This window comes from Salvelinus namaycush, chromosome 1 (assembly GCF_016432855.1).
Source record: "Salvelinus namaycush isolate Seneca chromosome 1, SaNama_1.0, whole genome shotgun sequence".
Taxonomy (NCBI): Eukaryota; Metazoa; Chordata; class Actinopteri; order Salmoniformes; family Salmonidae; genus Salvelinus; species Salvelinus namaycush.
In genome coordinates, this window is record NC_052307.1 from 56,907,352 (window position 1) to 56,933,959 (window position 26,608).

A 26,608-nucleotide genomic window follows, 5' to 3' on the forward strand; every position below is an offset into this window, starting at 1 on the left:
AGCAATCTGGCACTGAGAACCAAGAAGTCTGACTGATCAATGAGCCTCCATGCATAGCAAAGGAAACTGTAGTCACTAAACGTGGTCGACGCCTTCAATTGCGTAGGCAACGCCACACACATTTACATAGAAAAAAAGCCTAAACGTCCCTTGTCCGTCACGAATGTTGAATAAAATCATATTTGAACATACTCTGCCAATTGTCCGTAGGAAAGTATTATTATTATTAAAACACAGGTCTATGTGTGTGGCAATCAAGATGCGTTTGCTCATGACCGAAGGCACGTCCACAAGACAGAAGTATACTAACAGGTGTTTACATGGTTTTGCTCATGTGCTAGGTAATATACATTTCAACTTTAGTACCGGCGCTGGGTAAACAATACTTTCCTATGGATATTTTGTCTCAAATTTCAAACAGCTGAAGAACCAACGGCACAGACAACCGGTGGATTAAGTTCAAATGAAATGTTATTTAATATTCTGGTTTGTAAGGAAAATGTCCACGATTTTGCAGTGCTTTGTTTCAGACTGTATACCAACAACTGGTATCAAAGTCGGATTTATTAGGCAAGGAAAACTGCAGTACATGGTTCATATGCAAAGTAGGGATTCATGATTCACAAGCATTTCGCTACACCCGCAATAACATCTGCTAAACACGTGTATGTGACCAATAACATTTTATTTGATTTCATGAGAAATTTAGAATTCTTTAACCTTTTCTGCAGTGTATCTGAAAAGTTGACAGTATTATTAGACTATATTATAATGACTGTCTAAAACATGTATCTTTAGTTTGAGAATTGTATTTCCGTTATTTGAAGAATTTAATAAATTAATTGAGATGCAAAATTACCTTTATTTGAGGCACTCTTTTACTTCACATTATTTGCTTGTGCATTTTCCAGCCAAAGCCATTCTGTTTTTGACTTAGCCCTGAATCCCCATACCGGTAACTGGATTTCCCCATACCGGTTACTGGACTATTTACATTGACCCCCCCTTTACAAATTACCTCGACTAACCTGTACCACCCGCACATTGATTCGGTACCGGTTCCCCCTGTATATAGCCTCGTTATTGTTATGTAAATGTATTGTGTTACCTTTTGATTGATTCGATTTTTTTTACTTTAGTTTATTTAGTAAGTATTTTATTAACTCTATTTCTTGAACTGCATTGTTGGTTAAGCTCTTGTAAATAAGCATTTCACCGTAATGTCTACAGCTGCTGTATTCGGCGCATGTGACAAATACAATTTGATTTGATTGAATGTGGCCCGAGGTTATTAGGACAGTAAGTACACAGTGCAACCATGTATCCAGTAGATGGCACTATCTGCTTTTTGACCAATCAGCTAACCTCCCATCCCATGCGCTGAGTGTAGTTTGGTTGGATTGAACTAGCCAAGTGAATACGTGTGGTGCGTTTTATTTGAGAAAAAGTGTGTATGGTCAGTGTAGTATCTTGAATAGACCAACATATAATTGGAGGACACGGGATGTAATCTTTACTTGTCATTTATTAGGATTTGATTTACACCACTGTCTATCATGAAGACCAATACTCAACTGCTGGCTCATCTATATTGCTCACAGAACGGTTACCAACCTAGGACCGGTGATAGCGCCGCCTGGTTAGATGAGCCAGCATAATTTATCACCATATAACAGTCAGAACAAAACACTTCAGCTTCATTTGATTTAGTGTGCCTGGTACAATTGGCACAAATGGAATGGTCCCAAAAGTGCAAACTCCAAATAAAAAACAAACCCACCTCAAATACTTTTTGACATATATTCACATTTTGACATGACCCAGACCCAGGTTTGGTATCATATTGGCAGGCAGTCCTCACTTTTGATTATAACAATTAATTTAAAGTCAGTGTTGCAGTGGCTGTCCAGTACAGTCTTAGCAGTCCAGTATTGAAGGTGTGGGCAATGGTAATTCAACCTAACTCGGGCAAATTCAAATCTTCAGAACGTTGCATACAGAAATGTAACCTGATTGGGTGATATTACCACAGACTATCCATAATGTTGACCAGATACTCAAGTGGCTACTCTAACAATTAAAATAAATGTCTTATAAAATGGAAGGCAGTCGGGATGAACCAAGATCAGGTGAGACCATTCTAACCAATGAGAGGGAAGATACGTATCCGAAGAACAGGAATAACTCTGATATAAAGTGTTTGTTTTTGCCGGGGTGTCACGTGTCCTACTTATATCTGTACACCCGTAACAACCTAACAATTACGACACACATTTTCGATTAAATAAGCCTCGCGTCACAATCAAGCCATTCAATTTTTTTGTAGACCAAATTCGACTATCACTTTGATCTCCAAACTAAAACTCCTCACTTGGTAAGCGAAAAAAAAACAAAAAACATCGCCACCTGCTGGAGAAGACATATTTCGCGCTCAGTTATCCCTCTAGCATCGCCTCTTTCTCACATACTATCGTTCTTCATTTTCAGCGGTCATTAATTTCTGTGCTTCTTCTAGCTAACCTTCTGAGATCATGCATCGACTTCAGCACTTGGCAAATAGATCATTGATTGCACGTGTTTTTGACCAGTCTCCAGCCCTTGTGCGGACAAAGGCTCGGGAAACCTCATGTTTAGTGCAATCCATACGATTCAAAACACAAGGACCCGTTGAACAGTATGGACAGAAGAGATTCAGTACAGCTGAGGCAACCGTGGTCTTGAGAGAGAATGGCAAGATACGAGAAAAGAGTCTGACCATGGACACCCTCAATCCGCAAGTGAAAGCGGTGGAGTACGCTGTAAGAGGACCCATTGTCACGAAGGCTGGTGACATCGAGAGAGGCTTGCAACAGGTGACAGACAACACATTGCCTATCATTCTAACTAGCGAGGAAAGAAACCAATAGGTGAGCTTGCTACTAGCTCATGCTAACCAGCATTTACGGCAACTAGCAATTTACACAGCCGTAACGTTGGCACCCCCCAGCAAACAAACTAGCTAAGATTAGTCATGGATATGTGCTCTCATGCTTTATATGATCAACTAAAATAGTGGACGACAGTTGGGGAAATGGAGGAGTAACGTTAGCTTACTAGCTAGTTTATATATAATTATGTGTGTAGCGTCTACCCTCAGTGCCGATACAATGTTGCATCATCCTCCTCGAGTCGCGATGCATCCATCCGCTTGTATGTGTGTGATAAGGAGCCAATCCTTGCTCAACCTTGGTGGTACCTCCTTGTGGACGTGGCAGTGATGAGCTTTGACAGGGGACCACCAGACAGTGAATTTCTCAATCTACCGTCCGGGATTTTTCTTTGTTTGATTTTGGAAACGGTCCTCTGCAAACCGGAATGTTGAATAAAATTACATTTGAAGTTACTCTATCGGTTATCTGCGTAGTTGGTCCTTTTGCAGGTAGGACTTTGACTATCGAAAGGAAAGTCTTAACACAACTTTTCAAAGCACTGGTAGTCCGTTCAGATAACTATCACCTGAAGCATGCACACATTATGTAAATACTTGCATGCATACTTGCCAAACATGTACAGTGCTCATGTTTACATGGTTTTACGCCTGCTTCAAGTGATATAATTCTGAACACAACTCGATGCTTTGAAAAGTTGGTCTAATAATACTTTCCTATGGATGTATTGGCTCAAATTCCAACCTGCAAAAGGACCAACGACGCAGACAACCAGTAGAGTAAACTCATTTTATTATATTCAACATTTCGGCATAATAGGACCTGAGAGGTCCATTTCCAGAATCAAACACTCTGGAAAAAATGCTCTGACAAATGCCTTGAGGCCGATACGTAAAGCTTAATAAAGAACAGTGATCGTGGCTTCTATTTTCTTTCATGTTATTCAATTGTTACCATGCACCTGCAACAGAGATAGCTCAACTGTGCAAGTGCCTTTTTGGATTCAGAATCAAACACAGAAAAATCCCAGAAGGCGCCATCTGATTCCCAGGCAATGACGAACTTTGCTAGTGAAAGCTCAACCAAAGTTACTGGTAGCTAACCCTTAGCTCAACTGCTTTTCATGTACATGTTGTGCTGTTTAGTGATGCCTTTACATTAATATCAGACAAGGACCCCTTGTAATCCAGACTGTTGTGTGGGGTTGTTTAGGCTAGTTTACTTTAATGATGAAGATGAGCTACAACACAGAGATCCTTTTATTTACATGTAATTATATGACCTACAAGATCCGTGAACTGGAATTCATTCATTCAGACTGATGCTGTGACTGACCTATAGCCCACACTCCACTTGAACAAAAGCCAGTCTTCAAAATCTACTCCCACTACTCTTCTTTCACTTGAGTCTTACACTCGCTTGTTTCTCTGTCATGTTGGATAAGTTGATTGATGTGTGCCTTGGGCAAAGGCAGTTCAACTAATAATAGCCCTGAAACAGGTGCCTTCCTAGGGGCTGGTAGGAGCACATGATCCTTGTACCACCCTGACATATACAAGACCACACTAGGGTGGGTCGCTTTGTTATGTCCCCTGCATACTCTTGTCAAAATATGATTTAGATACTGGGCCACCACAGGGGCATTCAAATGAAATTGTAGGACTACAGCACTTAGGTTAGGCTAATACATCATGTAAAGGATGGTGTCAATCAATGATATACCCCCAGTATGCATAATCATGCAATGTATTTGCTCTTAGACCACAACCTTGACAGGAGTAATTATTTGATCCATCACTTGCTGTGACAACTCATCTAATATACTTTTCTGTCTTGTAGGCCTAAATCTGCCTCAACAGTTACAATGATAGAAAGAGTAGCCTACTTAGATCAACACTACATTGAACAAAAGATAAACGCAATGTGTAAAGTGCTGGTCCCATGTTTCATGAGCTGAAATAATGAAACCAGAAATGTTCCATTTGCACAAAAAGCTTATTTCTCTCAAACTGTGTGCACAAATTTGTTAAAATCCCTGTTAGTGAGGATTTCATCCGTCGTCAAGATAATCCATCCACCTGACAAGAAGCTGATTAAACAGCATGATCATTACACAGCTGCACCTTGTGATGGGGACAATAAAAGGCCATTCTAAAATGCAGTTTTGTCACACAACACAATGCCACAGATGTCTCAAGTTGAGGGAGCATGCATTTGGCATGCAGACTGCAGGAATGGCCATCAGAGCTGTTGCCAGAGAATGTAATGTTAATTTCTCTACTATAAGCCGCCTCCAACGTAATTTTAGCGAATTTGTCAGTACGTCAAACCGGCCTCACAACCGCATACCACGTGTAACCATGCCAGCCCAGGACCTCCACATCCAGCTTCTTCACCTGTGGGATTGTCTGAGACCAGACACTAGTCTGATTGGGTTGGCCTGGCTCCCAAGTGGGTGGGCCTATGCCCACCCATGGCTGCACCCATGCCCAGTCATGTGAAATCCATAGATTAAGGCCTAATGAATTTATTTCAATTGCCTGATTTCCTTATATGAACTGTAACTCAGCAAAATCTTTGAAATTGTTGCATTTTATATTTTTGTTCAGTATAGTTTTTCACATGTATTTTTATCGAACTATTTATTTATTTATTCATATGTGCAGAGGTATTTACAAAATTCAAATTTTTTCTAAATTGTACTTTTTTTCTCTCCAGGGTCAGAAACACCCCTTCACTGAGGTCATCAAAGCCAACATTGGAGATTCACATGCCATGGGGCAGAAGCCAATCACCTTTCTCCGTCAGGTGAGGGGCAGGGATGGGTCAGGAAAAGTGTTGTCTTGCAAAGTCATATTTACATCACCTGTCCTACCACCATAACCACCACAAGGTCAAATAGACTTCTAATTCCATTATCACCCTCTCTAGCTGGACTGTTGATTCGGTGATATTGCTAAGGAAATATTCTGTCAGGACGGCTATCTGTTTATTCCGAGTTACTAAATCAGTCATCCTTGGCTGGGCATCAGTTTGGCTGATGAGGCTGCACATCTACTGTTTTGTTTAGGCTACTATTTGCACTCTGAAACATTTAGAGGAACGTCCTCGGCTCATGGAGAGGTTGGAAATGGGATCACATTCATTAGTACATAATAATAAAGTCATTTCTTAACAGCAGCACAAAATGTGTTACCTATCTCTATCTGGTATTCTAGAAGAAATACCTATAAAAAAAAACATTAAGCATATTCTTACTCTACGTACTGTTGGATTCCACCCAGCAAATTTGTGTTGGATAGGCTATCTGCATGAGCACAGAGTATGGTCTCTTCTAGTGAAAGTGCACATTCCAGAGAAGGGGCTATATTATGTCCAGTCTTGTGCTCCACATTGTTATAGCAAGGGCTGGGCGGTATTGGATTAATTAGAATTTATGTTTTTGCAATGTCTTCCAAATGCCTATATCTCAAGAATTAAGTTTATTACATTTTTTTATGAGCGCTTATGTCCACTTATTCTCACGTTGTCTTTTTGGTCTCGTCTCATTTGCTCCTTCTGTGCTGTGTGCAATGACTTGTAAGCTGTGCACCTTCCAATATACACAAACACACCAAGCCCCTCCCCCCTGCCACTCACGTCAACAAAGATGAGAGATCACTTCTTCCTCTCTGACAAGTGGATTCAACTCGCTATTTGCATTTGAGGTTTGGTTCAACAGAATTGGTCAAATCAATTTTTATTTGTCACAACCGCCGAATACAACAGGTGTAGTAGACCTTACCGTGAAATTCTTACTTAGGAGCCGTTTCCCAGCAATGCAGAGTAAAAAAATAAAATAAATGTAAGTAAGGAATCTGAAGGAAAAATGGACACCGAAACGCATTGAGACATTATTTTACTCTAATAGAGAAGTTAACCTTTCTAACGATGCCCTGTCTCAACTCTTCAAATTGTGCGCAGAGTAGACACTACTAAAACAAGAATATCACTGAACATTGATTCTGGAAAATGTATGCTCAATTTGTTGCGCGCGACATTGCAGTACCATGTACCGCTATAACTATTTTAGCCAAAGACTGTTATACTAGCTGTCTAGTATGTGTTTTTTAACTGTGCAATCAGCATAAAACACTAATTATATAAGGAATTGGCAACTCATTCTCATTCTGAGAATTCAAAACAGTTGGAGACAGACAGAAGGGTGTGTTCATAACGATTCAACTGTTCTACCTTGTTAGCAAGCAAATAAATCTAAGTTGGCTAAACTTGAAATATAAAGATTAGCTGGCTACTTACTCACTAGCATGTGGGCTTGTGCTTGAGATATTGTTTATGAGACCTGTGTTAATTTTCTATAATTCCTGCTGCGATAAGTGTTTGTTTTTTTATACATACACTTGACATATACATACACTTGACATATACATTTTACATACATGGTACTTTTTATACAGCAATCACATACCAATAATGCATTACCGAACATGAGCTCTTTAATACCACCCCTCAGCCACTCTCAGCCCATCCCATCTATCACCGTAGACCACCCTCATTTGGTGTCCATGTACCATGTTTTTCAATTGTGAATTTTGAACCTTTCTAAGCACATAGTATCCACAGATTGTGAGCTAAAGATGAAAACCTTTCCTACAAGTATTATTCCATTATTGATTGATTGACAATGGTTTTCCAAATCACCCAACACTGTTATTTGTAATGTTAATTTTAAGTGAATGTTGTAATTGTTTAACCATTTCTGAACCTGTGACCAGAAACAAGCTACATAGGGGCAATAACACAATTAATGATCTAGTGATTCTGTGTCTTCGCAGCAAAATCTACAGAGCTGAGATTGTTGTATGCCCCATACAGTGCATTCGGTAAGTATGCAGACCCCTTGACCTTTTCCACATTTTGTTGTTACAGCCTTATTCTAAAATGGATTAACTAAAACATTTTCCTCATCAATCTACACACAATACCCCATAATCACAAAGCGAAAACAGGTTTTTAGAAATGTTTGCAAATGTATTAAACATAAAAATAAATACCTTTATTTACATAAGTATTCAGACACTTAGACTCAAAATTGAGCTCAGGAGCATCCTATTTCCATTGACCGTCCTTGAGATGTTTCTACAACTTGATTGGAGTCCACCTGTGGTAAATTCAATCGATTGGACATGATCTGGAAAGGCACACACCTGTCTATATAAGGTCCCACAGTTGACAGTCCATGTCAGATCAAAAACCAAGCCATGGGGTCGAAGGAATTGGCCGTAGAGCTCCGAGACAGGATTGTGTTGAGGCACAGATCTGGGGAAGGGTACCAAACAATTTCTGCAGCATTGAAGGTCCCCAAGAGCACAGTGACCTCCATCAATCTTAAATGGAAGAAGTTTGGAACCACCAAGACTCTTCCTAGAGCTGGCCACCCGGCCAAAGTGATCAAGTAGGGGAGAAGGGCTATGGTCAGCAGGTGACCAAGAACCCGATGGTCACTCTGACAGAACTCCAGTGTTCCTTTGTGGAGATGGGAGAACCTTCTAGAAGGACAACCATCTCTGCAGCACTCCACCAATAAGGCCTTTTGGTAGAGTATCCAGACGGAAGCCACTCCTCATTAAATGGCACATGACAGTCCACTTGGAGTTTGCCAAAAGGCCCTCTCAACCATGAGAAACAAGATTCTCTGGTCAGATGAAACCAAGATTGAACTCTTTGGCCTGAATGCCAAGTGTCACGTCTGGAGGAAACCTGGCACCATCCCTACGTTGAAGCATAGTGGTGGCAGCGTCATGCTGTGGGGATGTTTTTCAGTGGCAGGGACTGGGAAACTAGTCAGAATCAAGGGAAAGATGGAGCAAAGTACAGAGAGATCCTTGATGAAAACCTGCTACAGTGCACTCAGGACCTTAGACTGGGGCGAAGGTTCACCTTCCAACAGGACAACAACCCTAAGCACACAGCCAAGACAACGCAGGAGTGGCTTCGGGACAAGTCTCTGAATGTCCTTGAGTGGCCCAGCCAGAGCCAGAACTTTAACCTGATCCAACATCTCCGGAGAGACCTGAAAATAGCTTTGCAGCGACGCTGCCCATCCAACATGACAAAGCTTGAGAGGATCTGCAGAGAATAATGGGAGAAACTCCCGGAATACAGGTGTGCCAAGCTTGTAGCGTCATACCTATTAAGACTCGAGGGTGTAATCGCTGCCAAAGGTGCTTCAGCAAAGTACTGAGTAAAGGGTCTGAATACTTATGTAAATGTGATATTTCAGTTTTTTATTTGTAATACATTTGCTGTTTTTGCTTCTCCATTATGGGGTATTGTGGGTAGATTGATTGGGGGTGTGTAAATCAATTTTAGAATAAGACTGTAACGTAACAAAATGTTGTAAAAGTCACGGGTCTGAATACTTTCCTGAATGCATTGTGTATATATCCCGTGAATCGTCCATAAGTTTAGGCCATATCGCCCAGGGCTGCATTCGCCCTCAGGGCAGCTCACTTCAGATCTTCCATTATCATTAAAATAATAGCCCCAGTGCTTGAACTTGAACTATTCTGCTAGCTGTACCAGGAGGCCTGTTTTTTAAATGTTATATTGTTGAAGTACCGGTATGTGAAGTCTATATAGCCTAGTTTGAGTAGTTCTATAAAGCCTAACTCTGCACAGCCCATCTTACTTTGTCTCTAATAAACTTGCGTTGTCAGGTGGCTTGAAAGTAAATCTGTCAGTTGCCAATGACATTGTGTGCAGACCAGTGTGTCCATGGAACTGTCGTAAAATTTTCCATGTGATTCAGTAGCTTGTAAGGCAGCAAGCTTTGTTGATGCCAGTCAATGCCACTGCTATGTCACTGTCCAAGGTGACTTGTGTCCCTGGCCCCACTCCCCAGTATTTACTGCTCTGGAACCATAGAACCTGTGTGCTAATGTCATGCTGCCTATTTTACTGTGGTCAAAGGTTCTGCCCTAAATCTCATCTGCAAACATACTCTACACCATCTAGCAACTACACTGCAAACAAATAAACACAGAACAGATTGTGTAAATTACTTGTGGCTAGGCTACACTAGCCTTCTATTGACGGGTTGGCTAACAACGTCACGAAAATGATGCGCGCGCATTAATTGGTCCGGAAGCTGTGCGTTATGATTCTGAACAGTCAGATGGCAAGAAGCTGCCATGTGGGGAATTGTAGGAGGCATGTTTCAGCTAGTTTTATCTTGCTCTTGATGTCCTGTTTTGACTTATTTCATGTCGATGCTAATATGGCACAAATTCGCTAGCTAGCTAACCAACAACTGTAACGATATATTTAGGACAAGTGCTCATTGTGCAAATTAATTTGTTTTCAATAAACATTGGAGACTAAATATAGTTTACATGTTGTCAACAATCTAAGTCAACCCCGTCTGTTTTGCACCATAGTTGCGTATGCATCGGTTTTGTTACTAAACAACCAACCCGTCTATGTACTTCATATTGGTCAAATGGAAGACCATTTTTAAGTGGCTTATTTTATGTCTGTCATTGTGTAAACCCATGAGTCCTCCCGATAGAATGGGTCATGTTCAGATGAGTGTTGTTGATTTGCTTTATTAATCACTTAGGAAATCCAGAAGCCATTCTCAGAGTGAAAGAACAATGTATTTTCCTCCTCCTCACATACTAGTCCTTACATGCAACAAAGACTACATACAGGAATCAGACATTCCTTTAGAACTGTACAAGAGCAAACATGATTGTGTGGAAGGATAACTTCAGTAAAAATATTTTTTTCCTCCTGCTGGTTCACCTGGGATGCTTATGTAAAGCTATTTACATAATATGTCAAATAAATTGGCATATTAAATTGTGAAGGTGTCTGTGTGTCTTGATGGGGGTGAAGTTCACATTGACACCTCCTGTCTTTATGTTCAGGTGGTGGCTCTCTGCTCATTCCCAGAGCTGTTGGACAGCTCTAGTTTCCCGGAGGATGCCAAACAACGTGCCCGTCGCATTCTACAGGGCTGTGGGGGACAGAGCCTGGGTGTGTACTGTGTGCCTGTCTGTCTGAGTGCACTGCACTCACATTCATGTGTTGAAATAGCCTAATAATATAGCTTTAAATGCTGACCAAGTAGGAGCTTTGGTCTCCTGTGCACTGTTGTGTTCAGAATTGTCTCACTGACAAAGAACAGGATGCTAAGTTAAGCTCTAATGACGTTGTGGCCTGAAAAATGCAGAACCTAGCAGTGTTTTGGTTACAACAATATGCATTTGAAACATTCTTTCTGTGACCTACCGTTGCTGCAATATATGCCTAATAGTTCATTTAAAACTGCATGGTACAGTGGGAGCTAGAAAGTGTATGCAAGTGGAAGTTATCTAAGCTCTCATTTATTTCCTGAAACAGAACATAAAAAACAAATCCAGAGTTTATACCATGTTGTGTGTGTTTTAACTCCAGGGTCGTACAGTGCCAGCCAGGGAGTGGATTGTATTCGGCAGGACATTGCTGTCTACATCGAGCAACGGGATAAGGGTGTGCCTGCCGACTGGGACAATATTTACCTCACCACCGGAGCTAGTGATGGCATCGTGGTAAGTCTTTAGTTCTTGACCCTTTCGAATAATCCTCTTACAAACAAAAGGGAGTTGGTTGGTATTTGTTTAATCTGAGCTGTCACTGAAAGTTAATTGGATTTATTAGGTATTTTCATGTTTTTTCTCTCTCATATAATCATTATCGTTTTCATTTGGGATGCTTTCCTACTAGTTGTTGATGTTATGCAACAATATTCTCATCTGACCGTAGAGCATCTTGAAGATGCTGGTGTCGGGCCAGGGCCGGTCCAGGAGTGGTGTGATGATCCCCATCCCTCAGTACCCCCTGTACTCTGCAGCCATCTCTGAAATGGAGGCCGTTCAGATCAACTACTACCTGGACGAGGACAACTGCTGGGCCCTGGATATCAACGAGCTCCACAGAGCCTACCAGGCTGCCAAGGAGCACTGTCACCCCAGAGTCATCTGCATCATCAATCCAGGAAACCCTACCGGTGGGTCTTGCCAGCCAGAACAATGAGATTAGGCTCTTTATGTAATGTGACTGTTCAGTGTTCAACACATCAAAGACCAGTATCACACACATCAAAGACCAGTATCACACACATCAAAGACCAGTATCACACACATCAAAGACCAGTATCACACACATCAAAGACCAGTATCACACACATCAAAGACCAGTATCACACACATCAAAGACCAGTATCACACACATCAAAGACCAGTATCACACACATCAAAGACCAGTATCACACACATCAAAGACCGGTATCACACACATCCAAGACCGGTATCACACACATCCAAGACCGGTGTCTACCGCATCCAAGACCGGTGTCTACCGCATCCAAGTCCGGTGTCTACCGCATCCAAGTCCGGTGTCTACCGCATCCAAGACCGGTGTCTACCGCATCCAAGACCGGTGTCTACCGCATCCAAGACCGGTGTCTACCGCATCCAAGACCGGTGTCTACCGCATCCAAGACCGGTGTCTACCGCATCCAAGACCAGTGTCTACCACATCCAAGACCAGTGTCTACCACATCCAAGACCAGTGTCTACCACACCAAAGGCCAGAGTCCACCACACCAAAGACCAGCATCCAACATATCCAAGCATGATCATCTCAAATCTATATGTTGCAAATGTTTACCATGTTCCATAAGGCTAATAAGCATGATGATTCACTTTAAGAGGTAGCTATGTTGATACTGTACCACCATTGAAACAAGCAGGCCAAGGGTCATGATGTCAGGTTGTGTAAGATGTTATATGTGGAACCCCCTCTACTCTGCTGTGTCATGTAGGGTAGCTGATGGGTGTCTATAGCCTGCATAGGAAACAGGATCTGTTTTCACAAGTTGACGTTAGGGTAAGGAATTGGACTCCCTCTTACAATAGCTGTAACTTAACAGTCTGCCTGACACCTAACTTGAAGTCTTCCTGACTTCAAAGTCTGGAAAGGCTCCATAATGTTGTAGGCAAGATGTGTTGATAATGAAGGGGGCTGTGCTTTTTTTTTTACTGATTGGTTCGCCTCTTTCTCACTCAAACACCAACATTAACAGCCACACAATCAAAGCTCAAGCCAACTTATGTGTGAATACTGCACTAAGAACGGGCTCCTGTCCAGACCAGTGTGTCACAGTTCTCCCTCGCTGTGTACCACGTAAATCGCATCCGGCAGGCTAGTAACCGTCCGTGAAGCAATACTGTGGTCCTCTGGCTTCCAGCTGCCTCCATAATGCAGTACATACTGTCTTTGTAGTCATGGCGTCCCCTGTACAGATGGAAGGCCCATGTAGAGTTTCCCATGTTCTCAATTTCAGCACCTGTGGTGACCGCTCTCCCTCCCCTCTTCTCTCCTTTCTTTCACTCTGGCAATATCCAGGTCAAGTGCAGAGTAAGAAGTGCATCGAGGAAGTCCTCCACTTTGCCTACGAGGAGAATCTGTTTGTTATGTCCGATGAGGTAATTGTTTGCTGTTTCCAACTACCATGGTGTATTGAACTGAATGGACACTGACTATTTCTCTACTTTTCCAGTCCTATGAGAAGTATCAATTCTCCGTTGATGTAATCCTCCTATGTGTGTGTCCAGGTGTATCAGGACAACGTGTACTCCCCAGACTGTCAGTTCCACTCCTTTAAGAAGGTGCTCTATGAGATGGGCCCAGAGTACTTCAACACTGTCGAGCTGGCCTCATTTCACTCCACCTCCAAAGGCTACTCAGGAGAGTGAGTATTCACATCCACGTGCCCCTCGCACAGGGTCACTATTTCCCCCCCAAAGTACCCTTAAAACACCACACGTTGTCTGTGCTCACTCTGAATTCTCTGTCTGACCCCCATAAGTAGTCACTGACGTACATTACACTTTCCTATGTATCCATAACAGGATGTCCAGCTCGTATTGCGCCTTAGTCTCATGTATTTGATCTACAAGAACACTATAAAATGTTAGCCTTTGTGTTAGTACGCCATGTTGCCCTGGGAAACAGGTCCATGCTGTGCTTTAGCCAACTCCTCTGATTTGCTTTGTCATGCGTGTATAAATGTCAGACGGGTTGGCTAAAATCACAAGGCTACCAGGCCCCCCTCCCAAAAAAATTATGCCCTTGGAATGCAGACTGACTGGCTGATGGGATTATTTTTGCCATGGTTGATTTGATCTGGGATAAAGTCCAGTTTGGTTCTATTGCGTGTGACTGTGAACCCAACACTAACGCTCCCCTCTCCTCTGTCCTCCTCCCCTACAGGTGTGGGTTTAGAGGGGGCTATATGGAGGTTCTCAACCTCGACCTGGAGGTCAAGGCCCAGCTGGTTAAGCTGCTTTCTGTTAGACTGTGTCCCCCTGTCTCTGGACAGGCTGCCATGGATGTTATCGTCAACCCTCCTCTGCCACACGAACCCTCCTATCTCCAGTTCCACAAGGTCTGTCATTCAATGTGGTGGTGGGGGGTTAATTTGTTAGTATTCCGTTTTGATTGCCATCCAAGACCGATGTCTGACCTCTGTGTTGTGTATGCGTGTTGTCTTCCAGGAGAAGAGTGCTGTGCTTGGAGCTCTGGCTGAGAAGGCCCAGATGACTGAGCAGATCCTCAACACGGTGCCTGGGATCAAATGTAACCCTGTGCAGGGAGCCATGTACGCCTTCCCACGCATCTTCATCCCCCCACGAGCTGTGGAGGAAGCCAAGGTCTGTTCACCTAACACCCATCTAGAAACCTACTGCTGAAATGTGATTCCTTTCTACACCCATTAGTGAATTTGTCACTTCTCAACATACGCATAAAACTTGCATGGTGTAGGTACTGTGCAGCTGACAACAAATTGGCATATAATTATATGCCTCCATACCCAAAACTAGAAAAACAGGTTTTTAAGTGTGTCTCTCCTCTGCAGTCCCTGGGAATGTCTCCTGACATGATGTACTGTCTGAGACTGCTTGAGGAGACTGGCATCTGCCTCGTTCCAGGCAGTGGCTTCGGCCAGAGGGAAGGGACGTATCACTTCAGGTAACTGTTCAACTAGTGGAAACATTGCGTCATACATTTACAAAGACATAATAATTTAGAGAAGCCTTTCAGAAAGATTGTCTGTGACGACAGTGTTTTGTTAGTCCTGATTCACCAGTTGGATTCAAATCCGATTGTGACAGTAGCTAGTGACCTACAGTTGAAGTCGGGAGTTTACATACACTTAGGTTGGAGTCATTAAAAGTCGTTTTTCAACCACTCCACAAATTTCTTGTTAACAAACTATAGTTTTGGCAAGTCGGTTAGGACATCTATTTGTGCATGACACAAGTAATTTTTCCAACAATTGTTTACAAAATAAGTTTACATACACTAAGTTGACTCTGCCTTTAAACAGCTTGGAAAATTCCAGAAAATGATGTCATGGCTTTAGAAGCTTCGGATAGGCTAATTGACATAATTTGAGTCAATTGGAGGTGTGCCTGTGGATGTATTTCAAGGCCTACTTTCAAACTCAGTGCCTCTTTGCTTGACATCATAGGGAAATCAAAAGAAATCAGCCAAAACCTCAGAAAAAAATTGTAGACCTCCACAAGTCTGGTTAATCCTTGGGAGCAATTTCCAAACGCCTGAAGGTACCACGTTCATCTGTACAAACAATAGCACGCAAGTACAAACACCATGGGACCACGCAGCCATCATACTGCTCAGGAAGGAGACGCGTTCTGTCTCATAGAGATGAATGTACTTTGGTGAGAAAAGTGCAAATCAATCCCAGAACAACAGCAAAGGACCTTGTGAAGATGCTGGAGGAAACGGGTACAAAAGTATATATATCCACAGTAAAACAAGTCCTATATCGACATAACCTGAAAGGCCGTTCAGCAAGGAAGAAGCCACTGCTCCAAAACCTCCATTAAAAAAGCCAGACTACGGTTTTCAACTGCAAATGGGGACAAATATCGTACTTTTTGGAGAAATTACCTCTGGTCTGATGAAACAAAATGGAACTGTTTGGCCGTAATGACCATCATTATGTTTGGAGGAAAAAGGGGGATGCTTGCAAGCCGAAGAACACCATCCCAACCGTGATGCACGGGGGTGGCAGCATCATGTTGTGGGGGTGCTTTGCTGCAAGAGGGACTGGTGCACTTCACAAAATAGATGGTGTCATGAGGAGAGAAAATTATGTGGATATATTGAAGCAACATCTCAAGACATCAGTCAGGAAGTGAAAGCTTGGTCGCAAATGGGTCTTCCAAATGGACAATGACCCCAAGCATACTTCCAAAGTTGTGGCAAAATGGCTTAAGAACAACATATTCAAGGTATTGGAGTGGCCATCGCAAAGCCCTGACCTCAATCCTATAAAAAATTTGTCGGCAGAACTGAAAAGGCGTGTGCGAGCAAGGAGGCCTACAAACCTGACTCTGTTACACCAGCTCTGTCAGGAGGAATGGGCCAAAATTCACCCAACTTATTGTGGGAAGCTTGTGGAAGGCTACCAGACACGTTTGACCCAAGTTAAACAATTTAAAGGCAATACACTCAATTAGTATTTGGTATCATGTAAACTTCTGACCCACTGGGAATGTGATGAAAGAAATAAAAGCTGAAATAAATCATTCTCTACTCTTATTCTGACATTTCACATTTTTAAAATAAAGTGGTGATCCTAACGGACCTAAGACAGGGAATTTTTACTAGGATTAAATGTCAAGAATTGTGGAAAAACTGAGTTTAAATGTATTTGGCTAAGGTGTATGTAAACTTCCGACTTAAACTGTACATTGACGCATTGAAACCTAACCATTACAGTGCCACGTCTACCAGGCTCAAATTGGTCAGGCATCAGACATCTCGCTTGCATAAGTAAACTAAAAAGATTTAACTGTGCTGGAAGTTGCAAATATTACACTAGCCGGAGAGGAGCTAACTGAATAGCTGGCCTCCTTTCATTCCAGCTCTATTTTTATATCTTACAGATGAGATGCTGTGTTTACTTTGCATTGATCTCTTCCTCCCTGTCTGTCTTTTGCCCGCTAAGTAATCTCTCATGGAGAGATTTACGTGTAACAACATTCGCAAGAATTTAACTTCTGGGTATCTGAGATGACCTGACCCACTATGTTGTTTTACATATGATTTCCCCCTAGAATGACCATTCTGCCAACGACAGAGAAGCTGAAGGTGCTCCTGGAGAAGCTCCGGGATTTCCACATCAAGTTTCCGAAGGAGTACGCGTCATTGGAGGAACCAAAGAGATCAGAGGATGACACACGGGACGCACTGAAACAGTTCAGATAGTTTGAGAATGTTTAACAAACAAAAACAGCATTTGCAGAGGTATCGACTAACATAATGTAAAGTAAAAAAGTAACCCCTTTTATACTCTACTAGTGTAACCTATGATTGCTTGAAATTTTATCTGATTTTAGGAACAGTACTTGTTTGAGAGACATTTGTGCCTTTGTCAGAAGAGGTAAAAGTGTGGGGAGAAACGATGCCGTCTGTACAGAGATGTTAAAGGGGCAATCTGCAGTTGCTACATACATTTTAGGACTTGTAAATTAAATTGTAGTTCAATGTACCCATTGATTCTTGAAGAATACAACTTAGAAATGCCTCATAAGCTGTCGTACCCCATCAGAACCCCAAATATAAGCGTTTGTAAATGTAAACATTATATAGCCTGGTTAAACATGGTTCAAACTGTAATGTTGATATCATGGATGATCAGTCCTTGCATCCATAGCTCTGGCTATGAATTTGGTTACAATTCTCCAGTCCGATCCCTCAGATTTCTATTGAAACTGGCAGTGAGGACGTTTTATTGTAACTACTGCTGATTGCCCCTTTAACACTAAAGCAATGTACATTGTGATGTACGCAAAGGTGCTCCATTATAGAGGATGCACTGGGGAATTTTTCTAGCACTCCATTTTGTTGCTTTTGTGCCCGCAAAGTTATTTACACTGTTTTGTATTTTCTACCTGTCTTGAGGCTTTTCTGTCTCCTTAGAGGCATTTTGTGTAGAGATCTACACTATGGGGCACTGTAAGTGCAAATATTATCTTAGAACCAGCTGTACTTTTCCATGTGCCAAATGGAACTGGGGAACAGAGGTTGTTTATGTAGGTCATGGACTCTGGACAATGAGTACTGCTACATCAGCTCTTTCTGGTCCGAAAAAACAGCAGGGAGGGATTCTCCTAACCATTTATAACAACATCCTATCTCTCCAAGTCATAAAGCTTTGAGCCTGCATAGCTCCCTGTTGGGCACATGTTTACCCATATAGTACCTGTCTAGCATGACACTGATCTGAGGTGTCAGATGCACTTGGAGAGTTTTTTTTCGAGGGGTGTGTGTGTGTCTGTACTCTCTGCCTAGTTGCAGTATTATGTGCTTGTTATGGAAAGAAATGCAATTGTTTGTGGGCTACTTTTAAATGAGCTTAAAGGTCAAACCAAGGGAAATGTAGGTTCTGATAATTCTGTATATCGACATGTGCCCTTATTAGGCTATTTATTGCATAGATAGTTTACGCTTTTTACTGACAGTGGCTTTATGTCTTTCATTCACATTTGTATCACAACTGAGAACGAGAAAGGGAAGTACGGTTACATCTCAGACGATGGAGATGGTGGGTTGAATGCATATTAGTGTTTTTGTTTGTAAAATGTTTTTGGGATCCTTCTGCCTGTGTCTCTTTCTGCACACTGCGAGCGGGAGGAAATGTCATTGTAAAGTGGAACACTTTACAATTTCCTTTTTTAGGTTGGAGATGAGCATAGTGACCCACACAAGGCAGTCTAAAAGCTTCAGTCCAATGAATTCAGCCAGCCGATGAACTGTTATTCTCTGATACCGTATCATCTCATCTCTATTTTTGTATGCAGTTTAATGCTGAATGAAGTGTTTAAGCATTAACGTAAGCTCGGGAGCCATTCAATGTATGAAACTCTTGACTGACCTCAACATGAATGTTTTTAACCATTTGACTGCAATGAGGTGCCTTCAATGGCAATGAGCTGTAATTTACATTGAGTGACTTTTGAGAATGTCAACAAACAAAACAAATTAATACTATGACATTTTTAAAAATGCACATTTTCTGCTAAATGTCTTCATTTGTGTGCCTGCTTTCTATTCAACATTCTTTCTTCGTGAGCTGAAGGTTAACTGGAAAAGGTTTTGGGTTCAACATCGATGTGCTTATAAATATCACGTTTCTAACTGAAATAAGACTTAACCCCAGTTTTTGCTTGTCTTGTTTATGTTTTGGATATATATATATTTTTTATCCAGATTTCGATTTCTTACTTTGTTATTTCTGTTGTGTTTTGTACAATAAATACTTTTTAGATCCATTTTGAGAGATGATTCAAATTTCATTTTTTTTTTTACACAGGCAGCCCAATACTGATATTTGTTTCATTGACACAAACAACTGGATTTGTTATCCCTTTCATGCCCTGCCTCCAGTCCACTTACTGATATCTGAACGAGAGCCTCATTGAAATTGCAACAAGCGGTTCTGTGAAAATTGAATTTAATCAGAAGCCACTGCCATATTTCTGGATTGGGCTGCGCTCAGAGTATCCTGCCTTTGGCAAATCGTGCTGTTAAGACACTGATCAGATCAGCTCTGAAAAAGATCTGATGTGATTGGTCAAAATACAAATTAGTGGGGGAAAAAATATCAGAATTGGGCTGCCTGTGTAAATGCATAAATGCTCTGAAGAAGATATATCCACATATTCAGTTTCATGCAATATGAACTGAATTAAATGATTGTACTTGGGGAAACTACTGAATCTAATATTTAGCCTTTTACCCAAACATCAGAAACTACAATGACACAGTTCAACAATAAACGGTCTATCCTCTAATACAGGAGGACAATTTGCTCTCCACCAGTCATTGAATAACTGCATATCACACTTCCACCTGAGTGCTGAACTGTTCATAAATCTTAAACTTGGCCATCTTTTAAATTAATATTAGATTGACTCACAGGACAAGGGTGCAGTTTTCTCCTAGCCCAGCACTAATGGTTAGTGAGTTGAGTTATTAGTAGTGGATTCTAGGGTCAATTTGAGGTCAATTGACTGGTCAGGAACACCTGGTGTCCTGAAGGTTATAAATCAGCGTTCAGGTGATGCGGCGGCAGGGGAAGAAGGCACACGGTTGAAACCATGGCACCAAGAAGGATAAGGAAAGTCAGCAATCAGGCAGAAGGACACACAGATGGTCAATTTAGCAAGGAGATGCGCCAAAAGCAAGGGGCGCTTTTTATTCAACAGTTCGAGAAAGAAGGTTATTAATTTTAAGTAGGCCCATCTCTACCGTCAGTTTTCCATGTTCCTCAAATTAACTGAATTCACTATGTTCTCCCTTTACAGCACAAGAACGTATAAACGAGATGGAGGAAAAATTGGAGCAGACTCTTGCAACAGTAGATCGGGTTTTCAAAGTGGAATTGATGAAAATGCCACCTGCGCTTCAAAAAACCGTGATGATAGATTTAATAAATGGTGCGGTTTTCAAATGTATTTTAAATGTTATTTGGAATGCATGCATGTTGACTTTATTTAGTTATTTCCCCACCTTTTTTTCTTAGCGGATGACATTTCGGCAGGTAATGTCACCATCGCCATAAAGGTAGGACTAAACATTGATTATCAGACAGGTTGTAAATGGCTGCCTCCTTGTGGCTTACTGTAGAAATGTCAGAATCTAACGTTTTTTTACAGACCGAATCACCCGAGATACACCAGCCTCTCACAAGGAAGGTCAGTAAAGGTAATGGTTTATTTCTTCCGTTAATTAACTTAAATGCACGAACTTGCCATTAACGATTTTTTTTCGTTTTTCTGTAGTCAAAGTAAGTGAAGGTGCATCGTCTCATAAAAGGAAGACTACAACAGAACCATCAAAGGTAGCTAGCAATTCAATTTAAAGGGCCTTATTATCATAAAGGGCAATAGGTTCTATAACTGATTCAAGTATTTTTTTTGCCAAATCGTAATTGGGACGTTGAATTGTATGTTCCTTTTGATGGTGTAGAAGGCCCTTGCTGCCTTGTCTCAGATCATTCACAGCATTGTGGAAGTTAGCTGTGGTGCTGATGTTTAGGCCGAGGTAGGTATAGCTTAGCTCCCACTTTATTTGCATGGCATTAGGCCAATGTGTGATTGGGAACAGAGCAGGCATTTCCCTTAAATTTATTAAAGTATATTTTCATTCTTCTAAAGGGTTCCAAGAAAACCAGATCACTTGCCAATGGCTCAAGCACTGGAAGCCTACGGTAAATCTCCCTATATATATTATCAGTCCTGGCGAGCAACCGGGTGGTTGCTAGTTTTGTTCCAGTCCACCACTCAAACACCCTATTGAACTAATTCAGTAGCGTTCGCTGAAACGCCCTCTTCTGGTTGATTTTGCTCTTGCAGGTGTGCCACATCCACAAGTACTAAAAGAACCAAAACTCGCATTGCCAAAATCAGTGATCAATCTCCACTGACTGGGATGAAACACAGGTTTGTCTTCACTTATCACAATCCCTTATGAAAAAAAAAAAGATTGCAGCCAGAGTGCAGTGTAACTGCAGTTATTCTGCAATTACTGGGTCCAAAATACCATTTGAGTCAACTGCATTTACTGCACTTTCACTAGTTTAAAAACTGCTATCTTTTAAGGGATGTCTGAGTTCATCAAATTAATTCTGTCCTAAATTCTCCTTGGTTTCTAGATCTGTTTTGCGGTCAGCCAGTGATGACTACCTGTATTGCTCCCTGTCTGGATTGTCTCCACATGTAATGATCTCTACATCCCATGGAGAGGTAACTTTTCATATTGAGGTTGTTGTGCTTTAAGTTATTTCAAGCAGTCTAAACTAGTCACATTTTCTCCCAAGACTTTGTGCCTCTCGGATGATACTGTTGAAGATGTCGACATCGGGTTACTGGATGATATGGCCGTTCTCCAGATGCAGAAGTTGATGGTAAAATATATTCTGTTCATTTCTCATATTGAAATGAACAATTTATCCCCTACAATTAATTCTGACATTTTTTCTCATTTAGAAACTGATGGACTACCTTTTCAACAAAGTCAAAGCGAATCAGCCTATGAATGAGACTGTGCAATGATACCAAGACATCTAACATTGATCCACTAATGCCACCTATGCATGTTTTACTTTCAAATTAAAAGTTTATTCAATAAATAGTTCTGTATTTGTATATTCATGTTCACTGGCTGGTGAGAAATATATAGCCCCACAAAGTTGGTGGTTGCGCGCATCCTATTGAATATTTTCGTATTGACAACTGTCGAATTGTTTTTCAAAAGTGTTGGAAAAACGTAATAATCAATAATCAACTGACTGGCTTTAATGTCTACAGTATTCTCTCTGGTATGCATTTTGGTTTCCGCTCAGGTTATGGATGTGTCATTGCAACCTTAAAGGTCCTCAATGATGTCACCATTGACCTTGATTCTAACCAATGTTGTGCTGCTATTTTTATTCACTTGGCCAAAGCTTTTGAGACGGTAGACCAGTGGTTCCTAAATTTTTTTATAGTTCCGTACCCCTTCAAACATTAAACCTCCAGCTGCATACCAGGGTCGGCACACTCTCATTGTTTTTTGCCATCATTGTAAGCCTGCCACACACGCTATATTTAATAAACATAAGAATGAGTGTTTGTCACAACCCGGCTTGTGGGAAGTGACAACTCTTATAGGACCAGGACACAAATAAAATAATAAATTACGCTCTCTATTAATCTATTAAACCATCTTGCATATAAAACCTTAATTGAAAATTGTGAATATCAAGTTAATGAAGGGTGTGCTTGAAAGGATGCAGATAACTGCAATGTTGGGTTATATTAGAGTTTAAAACAATTGTCCTGAGTCTGTGCCGAAAATCCACTCTTGCATAGGTACGTGGTTGCAGTGTCTTAACAGCATGTTTTGCCAGGTTAGGATACTCTGAGCGCAGCCCAATCCAGAAATCTGGCAGTGGCTAATGATCTTAAATTCAATTTTCACAGAACCGCTTGTTGCAATTTCAATGAGGCTCTCTTGTTCAGATATGGGTAAGTGGACTGGAGGCAGGGCATGAAAGGGAGAATGAATCCAGTTTGTGTAATTGCGTACCCAACTCAGGTGCTTTGCTATATCATATTGACATTGTAACCTTGAGTTCATTTGCACACAAATCATACAATTATGGAAAGATCTGTGTTATCCTTAATGCAGACAAAGCTCCAACTTAATCAGCCTCAATTTTGTCCCGCGCATTGAATATAGCTGTGGAGAGTCCTAGTAATCCTAGATTCAGATCATTCAGGCAAAAAAACATCCCAGATAGTTTCTCACACGACTGGCCTAATGCAAGCGGTCAGACAAGTGAAAATTATGGTCCATAAAGCTTGTCTCTCAAAGGTGTCAATACTTTTCCCCTTGATAACCAGCAGACTTCGGTATGTTGTAAGAGTTACATGGTCTCTGCCCATATCATTACATAGTGCAGAAAATACGAAAGTTCAGTGACCTTTAACAAAGTTAACAATTTTCACTGTAGTGTGTCTTTAAAGCTGTCAGGCATTCCTTTGGCAGCAAGCGCCTCTCTGTGGTGTCGGGAGCAACTGCTTGCACGCGCATTACCACTCCACTAAGTCTCCCTGTCATGGCTTTTGCACCATCAGTACAGATGAGCAGCAGTTATGTTTGGCTACATACGGACCTTTAGTGGAATTCCCCAAGAGTAACTGTTAAGCACACCTCTTGGAGGGAATGCAACAACTCCCCGTGGAGTGAAAAAGGTATGTGATTGTAGGTGCGGGTAAGGATGACAGAGGCAGAGAATATTACTGTTTACTGGGAATTTATTTCCATAATGTGGGGAAAAGGGGCTGGATGGAACCAAAGCAAGTAAAAGTTAGACTCCCCTCCTACCCTACCTGCCTACCCACTACTTACCTAACCCTAACGCCACCTGGCACGCTAACCAAAATACAGCGGGTGGTCCGCCCAGGTCTTACCTAGTGTGCATAGACAGAGTACATACTACGGGTATATGCAGGCCTCTTGCCTAAGCACTCCCAAGGTGCCTTCCCCCCTGGGAACAAAAACAGAATAATTACTAACTTAAAGTGAACTTCAATAATCAAAAAACACAGTCCTATTGGCGCACACACATACCTCAGAAGTAGCAGCTACAAAATACTTTCAACTACACTGTCTCTGCACAACAACCAACACAGGACATCCAAGAAGCTCTCTCTCCTAACAAAGGAACACTAGCTTTTATCCAGCTGGAGAAGGAGTTTGTAATTGCAGACAGCTGTATCTCCTGACGGGCGGGATCAGAGCTCAAATCTGCAATGGGGCCGACCAATCAGCTGCTTGGGGGAATCCAGGAAGCCATTTCCAGCAATACACACATGCATATACACAAACCCACAACACAGAAACTGGGAAACGTAACAGTAACGGTTAATGTGAATGGATGTTAATTATTTGACTTGGCTACCTGTATTTGACATTGTTATTTCGCTGAACACTAGATGGTATAATTTTATTTTTGGCAGTGAATCAAGGCTACTCAGGCAAGGGGGGGAAAAACTCCCAAATGTATAAGCCCCATTGGAAAATATAAATGGACTGTTTGAAAATGTGAAGCAAAAAACATGAATCACATTTTTATTTGGCGTACCTCTAGTGACATTGCGTACCCCCTTTTGGGATTACCTGCGGTAGACCATTCCATTCTTGTGGGCCGGCTAAGGAGTATTGGTGTCTCTGAGGGGTCTTTGGCCTGGTTTGCTAACTACCTCTGAGTGCAGTGTATAAAGTCAGAAAATCTGCTGCCTCAGCCACTGCCTGTCACCAAGGGAGTACTCCAAGGCTCAATCCTAGGCCCCACGCTCTTATCAATTTACATCAACAACATAGCTCAGGCAGTAGGAAGCTCTCTCATCCATTTATATGCAGATGATAGTCTTATACTCAGCTGGCCCCTCCCTGGATTTTGTGTTAAACGCTCTACAACAAAGCTTTCTTAGTGTCCAACCTTGTTCTGAACACCTCCAAAACAAAGGTCATGTGGTTTGATAAGAAGAATGCCCCTCTCCCCACAGGTGTGATTACTACCTCTGAGGGATTAGAGCTTGAGTTAGTCACCTCATACAAGTACTTGGGAGTATGGCTAGATGGTACACTGTCCTTCTCAGCACATATCAAAGCTGCAGGATAAAGTTAAATCTAGACTTGGTTTCCTCTATCGTAATCACTCCTCTTTCACCCCAGCTGCCAAACTAACCCTGATTCAGATGACCATCCTACCCATGCTAGATTACGGAAAATACAATTTATAGATCGGCAGGTAAGGGTGCTTTTGAGAGGCTAGATGTTCTTTACCATTCTGCCATCAGATTTGCCACCAATGCTCCTTATAGGACACATCAATGCACTCTATACTCCTCTATAAACTGGTCATCTCTGTATACCTGTCGCAAGACCCACTGGTTGATACTTATTTATAAAACCCTCTTAGGCCTCACTCCTCCCTATCTGAGAGATCTACTGGAGCCCTTATCCTCCACATACAACACCCGTTCTGCCAGTCACATTCTGTTAAAGGTCCCCAAAGCACACACATCCCTGGGTCGCTCCTCTTTTCAGTTCGCTGCAGCTAGCGACTGGAACGAGCTGCAACAAACACTCAAACTGGACAGTTTTATCTCCATGTCTTCATGCAAAGTCTCAATCATATATACTCTTACTGACAGTTGTGGCTGCTTTGCGTGATGTATTGTCTTCTACCTTCTTGCCCTTTGTGCTGTTGTCTGTGCCCAATAATGTTTGTACCATGTTTTGTGCTGCTACCATGTTGTGTTGCTACCATGTTGTTGTCATGTGTTGCTGCCTTGCTATGTTGTTTTCTTAGGTCTCTCTTTATGTAGTATTGTCTCTTGACCTATATATATATTTTTTTAATCCCAGCCCGTCCCCGCAGGAGGCATTTTGGTAGGCCGTCATTGTAAATAAGAATTTGTTCTTAACTGACTTGCCTAGTTAAAGGTAAAAAATAATAATTTACTTGATAGTTGGCTATATGAGCAAATATACTGGTCTTGCAAACAGTGCTTGACTTGGGCAAGAGCTCACCAGGGCTGAGTACCGGCACTTCAAATGTTCTACTGCTTGAGCTCCTGTTCCTCTTTTATAGAATATTAACTCTAAGTTATTGTGGCGCTCCTGCACCAAATATAAACAGTACGGGCGCCTATATCTTTCCATGTCGAGCACTGCTTAAAAATATAAAAAGCCCAACTTATTGTGCCTGAATTTCTCACTTTTTGAAAACATCTGCCAGATGAAACTGCTGGGTGACAATGAATAACCACTCATTGTCTGATCCTAGGACAAATGCTTAATAAAATTTAAGGCTGTTGCTAATCATACTCTGAACCAATCCCACTAATCACATGCTACAGATCAAACACCAATGATGCTGAATTACATTTTATATGGTAAGTGTAAGCAGGGCAGTAGTCTATTAGAAAACCGGACTGTTTTGCGTTACAATAGGAAAACTTCAATTGATCTGTTGGCGTTAGCAA

At 41.6% G+C, this 26,608-nt stretch overlaps 2 protein-coding genes across 2 annotated transcripts; both read left to right on the top strand.

Annotated features, from left to right (window-relative positions):
- The first annotated feature begins 2,259 nt into the window (after positions 1 to 2,259).
- On the top strand, positions 2,260 to 19,339 carry LOC120046157 (alanine aminotransferase 2-like). Its single transcript, XM_038991162.1, has 11 exons — positions 2,260 to 2,852; positions 5,646 to 5,735; positions 10,859 to 10,967; positions 11,388 to 11,521; positions 11,736 to 11,979; positions 13,380 to 13,459; positions 13,589 to 13,725; positions 14,247 to 14,421; positions 14,531 to 14,686; positions 14,893 to 15,005; positions 17,123 to 19,339. The coding sequence occupies exons 1-11, from the start codon at positions 2,532 to 2,534 to the stop codon at positions 17,271 to 17,273; spliced, it is 1,710 nt and encodes a 569-aa protein (XP_038847090.1). The 5' UTR covers positions 2,260 to 2,531; the 3' UTR covers positions 17,274 to 19,339.
- Positions 19,340 to 20,730: 1,391 nt separating this feature from the next.
- On the top strand, positions 20,731 to 22,143 carry LOC120055931 (borealin-2-like). Its single transcript, XM_039003997.1, has 7 exons — positions 20,731 to 20,774; positions 20,852 to 20,910; positions 21,227 to 21,279; positions 21,425 to 21,511; positions 21,724 to 21,814; positions 21,889 to 21,975; positions 22,058 to 22,143. The coding sequence occupies exons 4-7, from the start codon at positions 21,501 to 21,503 to the stop codon at positions 22,121 to 22,123; spliced, it is 255 nt and encodes an 84-aa protein (XP_038859925.1). The 5' UTR covers positions 20,731 to 20,774; positions 20,852 to 20,910; positions 21,227 to 21,279; positions 21,425 to 21,500; the 3' UTR covers positions 22,124 to 22,143.
- Positions 22,144 to 26,608: the final 4,465 nt, after the last annotated feature.

Excerpts from the sequence above, each read along its gene's own strand:
- LOC120055931 (XM_039003997.1), top strand. Across the intron at positions 21,815-21,888 it reads TCTCTACATCCCATGGAGAG|ACTTTGTGCCTCTCGGATGA; the intron begins GTAACTTTTCAT and ends TTTTCTCCCAAG. Across the intron at positions 21,976-22,057 it reads TCCAGATGCAGAAGTTGATG|AAACTGATGGACTACCTTTT; the intron begins GTAAAATATATT and ends TTTCTCATTTAG.
- LOC120046157 (XM_038991162.1), top strand. The coding sequence starts at position 2,532 with ATGCATCGACTTCAGCACTTGGCAAATAGATCATTGATTGCACGTGTT. Across the intron at positions 14,422-14,530 it reads CCTATCTCCAGTTCCACAAG|GAGAAGAGTGCTGTGCTTGG; the intron begins GTCTGTCATTCA and ends GTTGTCTTCCAG. Across the intron at positions 15,006-17,122 it reads GAAGGGACGTATCACTTCAG|AATGACCATTCTGCCAACGA; the intron begins GTAACTGTTCAA and ends ATTTCCCCCTAG.